The sequence below is a fragment of the Rhinolophus ferrumequinum genome, chromosome 5 (genome assembly GCF_004115265.2).
Source record: "Rhinolophus ferrumequinum isolate MPI-CBG mRhiFer1 chromosome 5, mRhiFer1_v1.p, whole genome shotgun sequence".
NCBI classification, from domain to species: domain Eukaryota; kingdom Metazoa; phylum Chordata; class Mammalia; order Chiroptera; family Rhinolophidae; genus Rhinolophus; species Rhinolophus ferrumequinum.
In genome coordinates this window covers 28,718,520-28,731,616 of record NC_046288.1, presented here as the reverse complement: position 1 = coordinate 28,731,616, position 13,097 = coordinate 28,718,520, and the positions used below count along the sequence as shown (strand labels likewise).

Sequence of the window (13,097 nt, the reverse complement as noted above, 5' to 3'; positions counted from 1 at the left end):
GAAATAAAATAACATAAAGGCTAAAGTGGATTGAGGCATCACTATATTGTGCTATTAGGTTGCTAACTAGATTCTAGAATAGATAGCACCCCCAAACTCACCTACAATGAGGCTTCTAACCTAGTGTAGATTCTACTGAGAAACAGAAAGGATACTTACTGTTCACTGCAACCCACTCATTTAGATCTTCTCCCTCAGGAAGCATGACAGCCATCCGGAGGTTGCCACTGCCCAGGGTGGCTTCTGCATGCTTTAAGAGCTCATACTGGTGAGAACCCTCTGGAATGTTTTTCTTTGGTTTAAACGTTTTAGAGGAGCGACTTCCACTATAAATAGACAAGAAAAAAAGACACTTCAATATTTAAGGCACGACTTTCAACAGAGTCTACTACACTATATTACGGGATAAAATAACATACAGGTGACCCTCAATGTCTACAAATAAACATCCTAAATTGTATTGGCTACATTAAATCCCGGCAATATAACTGCTGTAATTATTATGTTCCATACCCAAAACTCCTACAAACCTTCTCTATATTCCCTACTGCAACTTCCCAAGAGAAAAAGAATTTTTAGTTTTAACTATCCAGCTCTTCATAATAAATCAACAATTCAAGATTACATGTTGCAATCTAGAAAAACAAAAAATTACTTCTGTGATAATCTTTATTTTATTCCTTTTCACTCCTATTCTAAGTCCCTCACCCTCATACAAATAATTTGTTTCTATCGTATAAAAAGCATAAAGATACAATTTTATATCAATAAAATACAAAAATCCTAGAGCAAGAAAGAATAACTACATGTTCTTCTACCCAATCACAGGAAGCATCAGCAGTCTTAATCCAGAATTCCAGGTATGCAGTAGACATTAATGTGGTTGGTTTGCTCAATTTTCACTTATATATTTTAAATGGATCAAATGAAACTAGTCTTAGAAATGATTTTATGAGTTAAGAGAAGGATTCTTCTGTTAATGATGGCAAGTTCTTATCAAATTATATTATATCCTAGCCATCCTTTCTCAATACTCCATTTCTTCTCTTCATATGAAAAGGAAAAGAAAGAATGAATTAGAGTTTGGTGGCTGAGAACCCCATAAAGTTTAATGTAACTAAATTCCTACCACCAAAATATTCAGACATTTGAACATAGGAATATGAAAGTAGAATTCAAAAAGGGCACATAAACAACACTATACTTTCCAAGCTTTCCATAGCTTTTCACTCATTACCCTCTTCTCCCAGACTTACCCCCAAGATCTCTCCCTTGTTTCCCCAAGATAAAGTGGTAGTTCTCAAACCGGGCTGCATATTAGGTTGCATATTATAATTACGTGAGGAGCTTTCACAAAGTACTAAGGATCTGAAATAAACTAAGACTCTATCAGTCAACCCAAATATCCAATTCAAATGACAGGTATTTTTCATTTTTAAGGTAATGGCTTGTCATTTCAATGTAAGTCTCTACTCAGATGTTTAATTAAGAGTAAATTGATGCTCCTCAACTCTAACAAAGCCCTCTCTTCCCACAGATCTCTCTCTCTCTGTTTGAAAACTCTAATAGGATGACGATACTCCTCTGTGCTTAAAACCACTGAGTGGTTTTGCAGTGCACTCAGAGTAAATCCAAAAGTCAAATATTAGACACAGTCAGGCTCTGGACCCACACTAAGTGTGGAACTCTTCTTTAATCAGACAATACATTAAACACCAAATTCTCTCCCAGCATCTCGAAACTATAAAAACAGAAAAGATCATTATGACTACTGAGCTTGAGGCTTATTTCATTTTCCTGCTTCTTCTCACCCTTTGGTTATCAAAATTCAGGAGAAACAAACTTCACCAACATTTTTTTTCGAAAAGCCATTTTACTTATTTATGTGTGATTAATTACAAAAATAGCTCTCCTATGACTCATCTGGTGCATGTCTTCAGGCAGGCTGTAAATGAAGTACAATGCCTTTAATTAGCCCACAGCTCAGATGGATGCAGCAACTGAAGATGTGACAAGTTGCTCTGAAAGGGCTGGAGTACGTGTGAACCACAAGGACATCAGCTGTGCCTACACTCAGGAGGTTCAGAGCCTCATCGGCCTGCAAAATCCTCTACTTATCGAACCACTCTGCTCTGAAATGTTAGGCTTCCACCTGTTTTCTTGATTGATGCCCACCCAGAATTGGTCTTCCACAAAGCTAAGTAAATCAACCTCATAAAACCTTATAGTTGGGTAGAAAGAAAAAAAAAAAACAATCTTGAGTTCAATTTTGTGAAGACCAGCATTGACACTTATCAACTACGTTATCTCAATTACGAAACTTTCTTGAGCTTATTTTTTCTTTAACAGTGAAAACCTAGTAAAAATAACAAAACATCACGACTACTTGTATATCATAGAAAAGTTGCAAAATGAGAAAATATATGTGGAAAAAGCTTTTAAAAATGTAAGTTGCTGTGCAAATGTTAGTATTTTCATTACCCTTCCTTTTCCTGAACCAGAATGACTCAAGAGTAAAAAAAAAAAAAAATGGTAGTACAATGTCCAAAGCTTTCTTTCAACGTCCATTGCCACCTTCAATTCATCTCCTAAGACTGGATGCAGAAAAAATATAACCTTACTTTGGAAACAAATGTTTTTATATATTAAGTTCAAAACAGAATTTTTTAAAAAAAATGTTTGTTTTGTCTTTTGGTGCTATAACCACATCACAGTTCAGGTTATTTCAGAATAATCATGGGAATAGGTTGGAAATCAAGAAAACAAGGTTCCATAGCATTTTGCTATTTTCGTCTTACATTATGTAGGAAATCACAAATTCTCATGTGGTCTTCGATTTCTTAATTTTGTTTTGTGAAAGTGTGGAAAATAACTTTTTACAAAAGGGTATAATTTAGAGATGAGATAATGTTTATAAAATGGTTTTAGTTCCCTGCGTACTCCCTTCTCTGTTCCTCATTTCCATGTACATTCATACTTCCAAAATACTTTCAAGTTCTCCCTCTAATTTTCCTTCTCTGACCCTTCTGCTTTATTTAGGCAGAATAACCTAACAATTGCAATACTCTATATTTTTTAAATATAACTTTTTAAAAGTATATTCAGCTTTTTCTTCAATTGTGACCTGAAACTCCTACCAGTATCCATCCTACTCTGGGAGGAGTACTCAATATTGATCCTCATCCCTGGGTCAAAAATCAGCTGACAGAGTCCTCAAGTTGAAAAGCATAAATATCAAAGCATGTAGACAAAAGTCCTCATCAATGAGTAAAAGCTCTTATAGCAACAATATATGGCCAAATGCATATATTTCATGTCTTTTAAAGATATTTGATACAAATATTCAAAAATATGTTCATTAACAGAAAATATGTTGCCCTCCCACCCACTGATCTCAGGAGAAATCTGTGTATCAGTAGAATCTCAGAAGAACTATCCTGTGTGTCCTTCCAGAGAATCTATGTGCATAACGTTTATTAAAATGCTTGTGCCTGTTTTTGTTTTCACACAATTGTTGCATACTAAGTATACTAAATAATGTTTTTCACTTAATATATCAGGGGATTGTTGTATAGCAAGGTAGAAGTAGATCTACTTTATTTTTTTTTGAAGACTAAATAGTATTTCTTTATATAGATATAAATTTTAATCAGTCACCTATTGATAAACATGTAGGTTGTTTGTAGTTACTTGTTATTATAAACAATATGGCAGTAAGAATTATTGTGCATAAGCATATATACAGGATAAATACCTAGAAGTAAAACTGTTGTGCTAAAGGGCATGTACATTTTAAAATTTTACATAAGACCTATTTTTTCCCCCGAAATAAACTGTACTCTTTACAATCCTTATATACATTTTTGGTCTTAGAGGACAGGGATTCGATTGCTAATTTCTCCTGTACAGCTTCCAACACAACAGCCTAACTATATGAGAATTTAGAGCTTTTTGGTAAGAACGGGAATGATACATTACATATAAGAGGTACTGTATTGCTAATTCACAGCATTACCCTGAGGTCTTTTCTTTCCAAACAAACACCCAGAATTTAGTTTTTTCCCAGTCCTCTTACTCATATTTGAAGGCCAATTTCTAGAGCAGGGTAGAGTGGTTTGGCGCGTAAATAACTGAGCCCTAAGGGAAACTTCTGAGCACACATCCCTTACAATTAGCCATCCAATTTTGATCTACCTTTTGTAAATTTCAACAGCAATTATTTCCTCTTTGAGACCCTAAAGCATAGATTAGGCCCTAGAGTGACACCTTGGTTAATTCCCATAAACAGGTTCCTACCATCTCAACACTGTCACATCCATCATTACCCTTAATTTTAACCCTTTGTTTTCAATCCAACTTTCAACAAAGTTGATATTTCCTAAACTGGACTAGAGTGTCTTAAGGTTGAAGGAATCTGGGAGAGGGGAGATTTACAGAGAACTCAAAACAGGGGCACCAGTAAGGGTGAGAAAACTAGATATCTGTGTATTTTGACACTGAAGGACATGTCAATATACTCAAAATTACATCACTTTGAGTCAATAGCTCCATCCCTTCAAGGTTAAGCGAATTACTCTGACCACACAGCTAGTTAAATGGCACAAGTGGGATTCAACAAGTCCATTATCTTGAACAAGTTAATTAACATTACCAAGCTTCAGCATCCTCTTCTATAAAACGGGAATAATCCCTACCTTACTACTGAACCCTGTCGTAAGAACTCAACTAATATTAGTTCTCTTTGTTCCACCTCTGGGTACCAACCTGTCATTCACATCAGCAGCTCCTTCCATAGGCCTAAAGTCCAATACTAGAGATCAAGTACTTGAAAAATACTTTTTAATTGATAGTTCTAGTCAACTTCAGGCTGAGAACTTCTATATCAGGGTAATAAAGATGATGATTAATATGAACTAACATTTACTGCAGGCTTTGTGCTCAGAAGCATTTTACATGCAATATCTCATTTAGTCCTCATAACTCAGTGATGTACGTGCTATTATTTTATTTTATGAATAAAAAACCTGAGGCTTAAATAACTTAATTTGCTCAAGGTTTAAAAAGTGGTAAATTAAGGAGCCAGAATTTGAATCTAGGATTTATATCTTTAAAGCCCATTCTTTTATCCACTACCCAACACTACACAATGTTTACCTGTCTTCTATCCAATTATTTCTAACAATTTTGTTCTGTATCACCACAGTTAAACCAAGTCATTTATGAAACAACATAAGGCTAACTTATACCAAGAGAGTTATAAGTAGGCACAATTTTAAAATAATCATCCAATTACCTAAATCCATTTTCTCTCCTCACACCTCTTCTAATTTAGATGAATACTTAGTACTGCCATTAAGGAAAAATAAAAATCCACCAGAGACCAATGTACTCCCAAAGGTTGCCAAACACATTTATGCTTTTAGAAAGGCAGATATGCACGAGCAAAAAATGTTAGAAATTATGAAAACCAAGTAGAATGTGTTTTATAAATAATACAGCTAAAAGCTGTGAGTATCAAAAAGACAATCTTGATTCAAGAAAGTTAGCAATCGGAGCAAACATACGTGTACATTTCTGCCTAACAACCCCTTTAAATTATTATTACTGGTGGTGCTGTTGCAGTTGTTGCTAACGATAGGAAAGCAAAACATCCTTAACATTGCTTGAAAGCAAGAAAGAAGGCTACCAGCAGATCAGAAACTGAAGAATTTTGTTAAGATTAAAAAGTTGATGAGACACACAGCAGAGAAAAGTCTGAAAAAACCTAGCCTAGAACATGCCCAACAGAGGCAATGAAGGTGACTTACCTCTGTGCTCCAAGCTCAGGATCTTAAGGGGGGAAGGAATCATATGGGAACTTGATTCAGAGTCTCTGAGCAAGTGGATCCCAATATGCACCTCTGCTGGCTTTTTTCTGAGAAGCAGGCAAGTGGGAGCAGGTATTTAACATTAGGGTAAGGCTCAGAGCTTTGAGGTGTGGGCTGAAAGGGGCATACCCTCTACAGGCAATTTATTAAAATTTGATACTCTGCTCTGTGAAAGAAACTGTAAGCCATAGGGAGAAAATCTTTGCAAACCACATATCTGATAAAGAACTTACACCCAAAATATACAAAAAAATTCTTAAAAATTCAAAAATAAGAAAACAACCCAATAAAGAAATGGGCAAACGATATGAACAACTCCCACCAAGGAAGATATACAGACGGCAAATAAACATATGAAAAGATGCTCGACAACATTTGTCATCAGGGAACTGCAAATTAAAACAATGAGACACCACTATACAAATATTAAAATGGCTGCAATCCATGAAACTGACAATACCAAATGCTGATGACGACGCAGAGCAACATTCATTGCTAACAGGAATGCAAAATGCAAAATTGCACAACCATATGAAAAACAGTTTGGCAATTTGTTACAAAGCTAAAAGCAATCTTTCTGTATCATCCAGCAATCCTACTCCTAGGTATTTACCCAACTGATTTGAAAACCTATGTCCACAAAAAAACCACCTGTGAATGTTTATAGCAACTATAATCATAATCGCCAAAACTAGAAGCAACCAAAATGCCTTTCAATAGGTGAATGGAAAACAAACTCTGGTACATCCTAAAATGGAATATTATGTTCAGTGATTAAAAGAAATGAGCTATCGTGCCACAAAAACAAAACAAAAAAGGAACCTGAATTGAATATTGTTAAGTGAAAAAAGCCAGTCTAAAAAGGCTATACAGTATATGATTCCAAATATATGACATTCTGGAAAATTACAGAAACAGTAAAATGGTCAGTGCTTGCCAGGGACTCAGGGGGAGGGGCATATTTCCAAGAAAACTGAAAAATATGTCCAAACAAAAACCTGCACATTAATGTTCATAGCACCATTAGTCATAAGAGCCAAAAAGTGGAAACAACCCAAAAGTCCATCCAACTGATGCATGGATAAATAAAATGAGTATATCAGTACAATGGACTATTATTCAGCCATAAAAAGGAATGAAGTACTGATACATGCTATAACATGGATGTATCTTGACAATATTATGCTAAGTAAAAATAACCTAGATACAAAATATGTAGTATCACATGTTATATGATTCCATTTATATGAAATGCCCAGAAAAGGCAAATCCATAGGCACAGAAAGTACACTGACTAGTGGTTGCCAGTGGTTGGAGGGGGAGAAATTAAGTGACTACTAATGATAATGAGTTTCTTTTGGGGGTGATAAAAATGTTCTGGAATTAGATACTTGTGATGGTTGCACAATTTGGTGATTATACTAAAATTCACTGAATCATACACTTTAATGGATGAATTTTACGGTATGTGAATTATAGCTCAATTTTTTAAAAATTTAAGGATAAAACTTTTTTGAAAACATAAGTAACCTCCTAATATTCCTTACCACCTCGATAAGTCAATTTCTTTCATCCATTTATTTATGCTTGCATTTCTTCATCCAACTAGCATATTCTGACCACCTACTATGTTCTAAGTAGCCCTGTTCTAAGCCCTAGGCAGTTCACAGCCCTGAACAGAAGAGATAAGATCCCTAGTCTCCTGGTGGAGAGAGAAGGCAGAAGAAAAAATAAACCAACAAAAAACTACTGAGTAGTGCTAAATCCTATGATGAAATAACAGAATATTATGTGACAAATAATGTGATGTGACAAGGCACTGTGTTAGATTACGTGATTAGAGAAGGCCTCCCCAAAGCAAGAAAGCCAGAAAGAAATAGCCGGCCACATGAAAATCTGGAAAGGAGGCAAGAGCATTCCAGGCTTACAGGATTAACTAGTACAAAAGTAAGTTTTTTAGGAATAGGGGTAAAAAGGTAACTGTGACTAGGGCATCATGAATGATGGGAACGGTGATATAAGAACTCAGAAAGACTGGTAAAACCACACCAGCTAAGATTTTAGAAGCCAAAGTATGGAATTTAGATTATCATAGTATAAATAGGAAGCCACTGGAAATTTTTTAAAAAAGTGATAGTACCATGATTTGATTTAATGTTTTTTAAAAAGACCGTTCTAGTTGCCATGCAGAGAATGGACTAGGAGGATGGCAAAAGAGGAAACACTTTTAAAAAAAAAAAGAGAAGCCAGTTAAGAAACTACTACAAAGAAAACAATGGCTTGGACTAGTGAGGATGAAAATATGAAGACAGATTCCAATTTTTATTTGTAGGTAGTACCAACAGGACTATTGGATTTCATGATTTGTGGAGCGTGGTGAAGCAGACAGAATCAAGGATGACTCCTAGGTTTTTAATCTCAAGTAGATAGAAAATGGGCCCTTTATTGAGCTACACTTGGGGAGATGGGTTTTGAATACATTAAATTAAGATACCTATCAGACCATTCAAATGGTTATGTTAGGAAGGCAGTTGTATATACAAGTCTCAGGCTCAGAGGAAAGATCAGACTGAAGGGTAACTATCTTAGTATCCTCACTGGTTAGCACAGTGCCAAAAGACGCACTAATATATTATTAAAGGGAGTATTTTATAAGCCATGAGAAGTCCCACAGTAAAGAAAACTGTTTATGGTTCAGCCTAGGGTTTGTTTCCCAAACATCTTTAGTTATGGAAACTTTTTTTCTACATTTTAACATCTTGCTCCTTAACACATATTAGGAAATACTGCTCTTTATCTGGATTGCCTCTCAATTTACAGTATATTTATAACACTTCAATTTTATAAAGTGTAACTCAGTGGCTGCATACAAGAACAGGTAGAGGGCTGGTCAATTCACTATTTAATACTCTATAAAATTTTATAATCTAATCCTTAGAAAATAACAAAGCACTTCACATGCAAAGGCCCATTAGTTTCTACATCTGTGAAGTTATCTGAGGCATTATCTCAGCTGTAAATGAAGACACGCAAGTTTAATCACTCATCTCTGATCACCTTCTGAGGTTTTGAATGCGTAGTATTCCCGGATGGGCTGCAGTTTCGTTTGTCCAGCACTAAATCCATTGTTCCAGTCAGTAACTGGGTACTGAAACCACAGAGATTGTAGGAAGTGCCTACAGCAGAATGTCTGTATGATTTCCATGCAACAGCAGTAACTCCATTTTCACATGGAGTGGACTATTAAGAGGAGGAAACCAAAACTTGCATATGCAGAGCTCACAATGAGCATGAACCTAGCAACTAAATTGGCAGTAATTTCAAATATACTGGTATTTCAACCAAGAAATATCTAGGGAGCTTACACATCACTTCTTTCATAAAAATTTTTTCCTAACCTTCCATGAAAACTATCCGTCCTCTCTTGTGTCTCACTGTAGCTGTAACATTATATTTATGTGTTTGTTTTCTTTTAGATAGCACTTTAAAATGAGAGGCTGTCTCCTCTTCATTTTTGTAATTCCACTGCTTAATATGATGGCTGGCATATAGTAAAGGGCACAGGATTTGTTGCGAAGACCCAGTTTCAGATCCTGTCTCTGTAACTTACTAGCTGTGAAATCTTGGACAAATTATACAACCTCTCTAAGCTTACAATTAAAAAATTGGACATAGCACCAATTTTGCAGGACGATTATGACAATTAAATGAATGAATTTAAAGCACCTTAGTTTTGAAGTAGGTGTCACACAACAAATGTGCATTATATGAATGAATGAATGACTATACATATAAGCCCTTTTACATGCACGTATGTGTGCAAATAAAACACCAATCCTCACTTTATCCCTGTCTTAGTCCATTCAGACTGCTATAACAAAAATAGCACAGACTGGGTTGCTTATAAACAAATTTATTTCTCCCAATGTAGGGGGCTGGCAATCCAAGATCGGGGTGCCAGCACTGTGGAGTACTAATGAAGGCCCTCTTCCAAGTTGCCAGCTGCCCACTCCTCACTGCATCCTCCTATGATGGAAGGGGCTAAGAAATTCTGTGGGGTCTTTTTTATAAGGGCACTAAGCCCAATCATGAGGGTGGAACCCTCAGGACCTAATCACTTCCCAAAGGCCCCACCTCCTAGTACCATTACATTCGGCATTAGGAGTCCAACATATGAATCTGGGGGGACACATTCAGACCATAGCCATCCTCCTGCCATACTTCTACAATACTGATCCATAAAAAGGGTCAGCTTAAGACATTACCTACTGAAGCTTATTTGTCTACGTTTTCTTTCTCTCTTTCGTTCACTAGATTGTGAGTTACTCAAGAATATGGATTATGTCTTAGTTATCTTTAAGCCCCAGTACCTAACACAGAACCTGGGACATAACAGATACCTAAATAAGTGCTTAGTTATCTTAAATAATGAAGTGAAAGAGGAGAAAAATCTTGCTCTTATTTCAAGGAACAGTTGTTCTCAATATCAAAGAAAAGAATTGATCCATCTTTCTTCGGTGCAACAAATCTAAAAGATTTTAACTGCAGTAAAAGAAGTAACAGATGAACTGGGGATATTTCCTAACCTTGACACCAAAATTTCATTTTCAGTCTCAAGTCATTTACACTCCTGCCCTACTTAAGCCTTGGCTAATAAACAGGTCAATCAAAGCAAGACATTTCAGCAATTCTAAGCAAGCCTATTCCTCTCATTATGGGAGGGGAGAGAAAGAAAGGAGGTAGTTTTTATATTTTTAATAACTGAATACATTGCAGTTTCCTCTCCTAGTTTAAAATAACTGAACCACACTTTAAAAATTAACATGCATTGCCTTGTTGTAATAGAATTACTTTTTTCCCCCTCAAGGTAAAAAGAGCAGAATTTCTGTTGGCATTTAATCCCAACCGCAGCCCATTACAAAGGGAGCAATAAAAGATCAAGTCTGCAGCCTCGGTAATAATGGAATAATCTTTACATCAGATACAGATCTCAGCACTAGGGCAAAGATTTGCCTATAATTCCTATAGTCCATCATTTGCCCATAAATATGAAGCAGTAACATAGTAGGCATCCAATGCAATCAGAGACATAGCAGTTTTGTGGTCTAAATGCTTTGAAATTAAATTCTTATAATTAAACAAGCCAGACTAGGGAAAAAAACCACAAAGTTAAAATCAGATGGAGACTATTCCTGCTTATCTCATACTCCTTTATCTTAACTTTTTTCCACTGGCTGTCTAGATATCCCTAGGGAATTAATTCAGGAATCATTTTCCTCAGGAAGCTTCCCTGATACTCTAAGCTGGGTAAGGATGCCGTCTCTGTGCTCATACAGGACACTACCATGTGTTCCTATTTCGCAATGCATCGTGCGTCTCTCACAGGCAAGGACTGTTTCCAAGTCATCACTGTGGTAGTATCTCCTGAACCCAGCAGAAGGCCTAGGTCAGAACAGACCTTCAATGTTTGCTGAGCTAAACTGATAAAGGACTTCAGGTCAAAAATGGTAAGGTAAAGCAAATGTTTGGTCAACGTTTGCTAAGCCTGTATCTGCAGCTTATACAAACAGGCCCCGTTATAGTAGATACAAGTAGTACAGTACATACTATAACATGCATGTTAGTACACATACTATGACTAAACTAACTTAGTAGTACAATTGAACAAATGGAATCATCCAAGCATAAAATTACAGCACAAGACCGTACCATTGGATTCACCATAACGTTAACACTTTAAACTTCAGGGATCGTCAATGGCACGGTCCCTTCCAAGACACTAGGACTCCTAACAATGTGTTCCCGTGCTCGTATGCTTTCATAAGAAGTGCAGAGTAAGCTAACTGCAATCGGTTAAGACTGCTGCTCTAACTCCCGCCTCCACCACACTTTCTCTTTGGTTAATGTGGTATTCTGCGTATTTGGCTACAGCGAAGTGGAGTAGGGGATACATGTAGTTCCGGTTTCCTCGGTACATGTACTTTCCTATCACTTCCAGACTAGTGACAGATACACGAATGAATTCCAAGAATATCCCACCCACCCCAGCACGGCCTTATCTGGTGCCATTTACGCTAATGTGCAGGACCAGAGTTATCTGGATCCGTGCTCCATACAGTACTGGCTCAGATGTAAGAACACTGTACTTCATATATGGAAGAAACTTATTAGTGATTCCCATAATCTGACAACAATCTTAAAATATTACTCGACATTACCAATCAAATGAGTTGTGAATCCAAAACTTTTCTAAGCTATGAATAATAATAAACACATTTTGATCAGCCTTATTAGGGGAAAAAGTAAATACTCTTTTTATTCTCTCTATAGATATTATTCTCTCTATAAATAACCCTATTTTACAAATGTTGACATAAGAAGTCGTCAAACAGCATGTAATCAAAAAAGTATTAAGGGCTACCAGGCAGTTAACTAATGAAAATGTCATTTTTTCTCTATTTTGCGACGGTCATTGACTTCGTATGCTTTATTAAACTGGTAAATTGTGATTTTTTTCTCCTAAATACTTACTTTGCTAACTAATTTTGTATTCATACTTTTAAATTTATTTTCTCAAGAAGGGCCCCACAAATCTGGAATAGCCTCTACCCACATGAAGGCTCATTAAAGGTACTGACAAATGGAAAATCAGAAGTTATTGCCTGTTATAACTAATCCTCTCAATTATCTGCACACAAAAAGCTACTTAGGTACCATCTCAGAGATACTGCTCCTGACCATCTCCTAAAGATTTAACTGTGCCGTCTTCCAGGTACTGCTGTACTCTGTACAGTCTTCTGTTACTGTATGTATCAAACCATGAGAATTGTGTGTTAACTTGTCTGTCTCGCCTCTTACCATGTCCAATTTAGGGATAGATATTATATGTCTTATTCATGTGGGTTATTTTTTTCAGAAGCTACTTTGTAATACAGTAACAACTGATAATTGTTGATCTTTTTTAAAGTTGCAATTCCTTGAACTACTATCTTCATGAAACTTTATTAAAACTCTTTCACTTACTGTATTATATCAGATGTTGATTCATCACTGTAGATAAGTGAGGAACAGGATTAACAAACTGTAAGAATTGAGAACCTAGAAATTGAGGTACTAATTGTCATTCCAGTGCTTTGCTCACCTAAAGGATCATCAAAGTTGTATTGTTCAATGGGCAAAAATCAGCAGCAAGTACAAACAGTAGGCAATAGTAGACTGTTCCTCCTCCAT

At 36.1% G+C, this 13,097-nt stretch overlaps 1 protein-coding gene across 2 annotated transcripts in view; it reads right to left on the bottom strand.

Annotated features, from left to right (window-relative positions):
• The window catches only part of MOB1B (MOB kinase activator 1B), a 48,585-nt gene that overhangs the window by 21,920 nt on the left and 13,568 nt on the right, over positions 1-13,097 (bottom strand). For both annotated transcript variants that reach the window (XM_033106212.1, XM_033106214.1), the window contains exon 2: positions 160-326. In XM_033106212.1, coding sequence (XP_032962103.1) covers positions 160-326 — 167 coding nt within the window. The remainder of the gene's footprint in view (positions 1-159; positions 327-13,097) is intronic.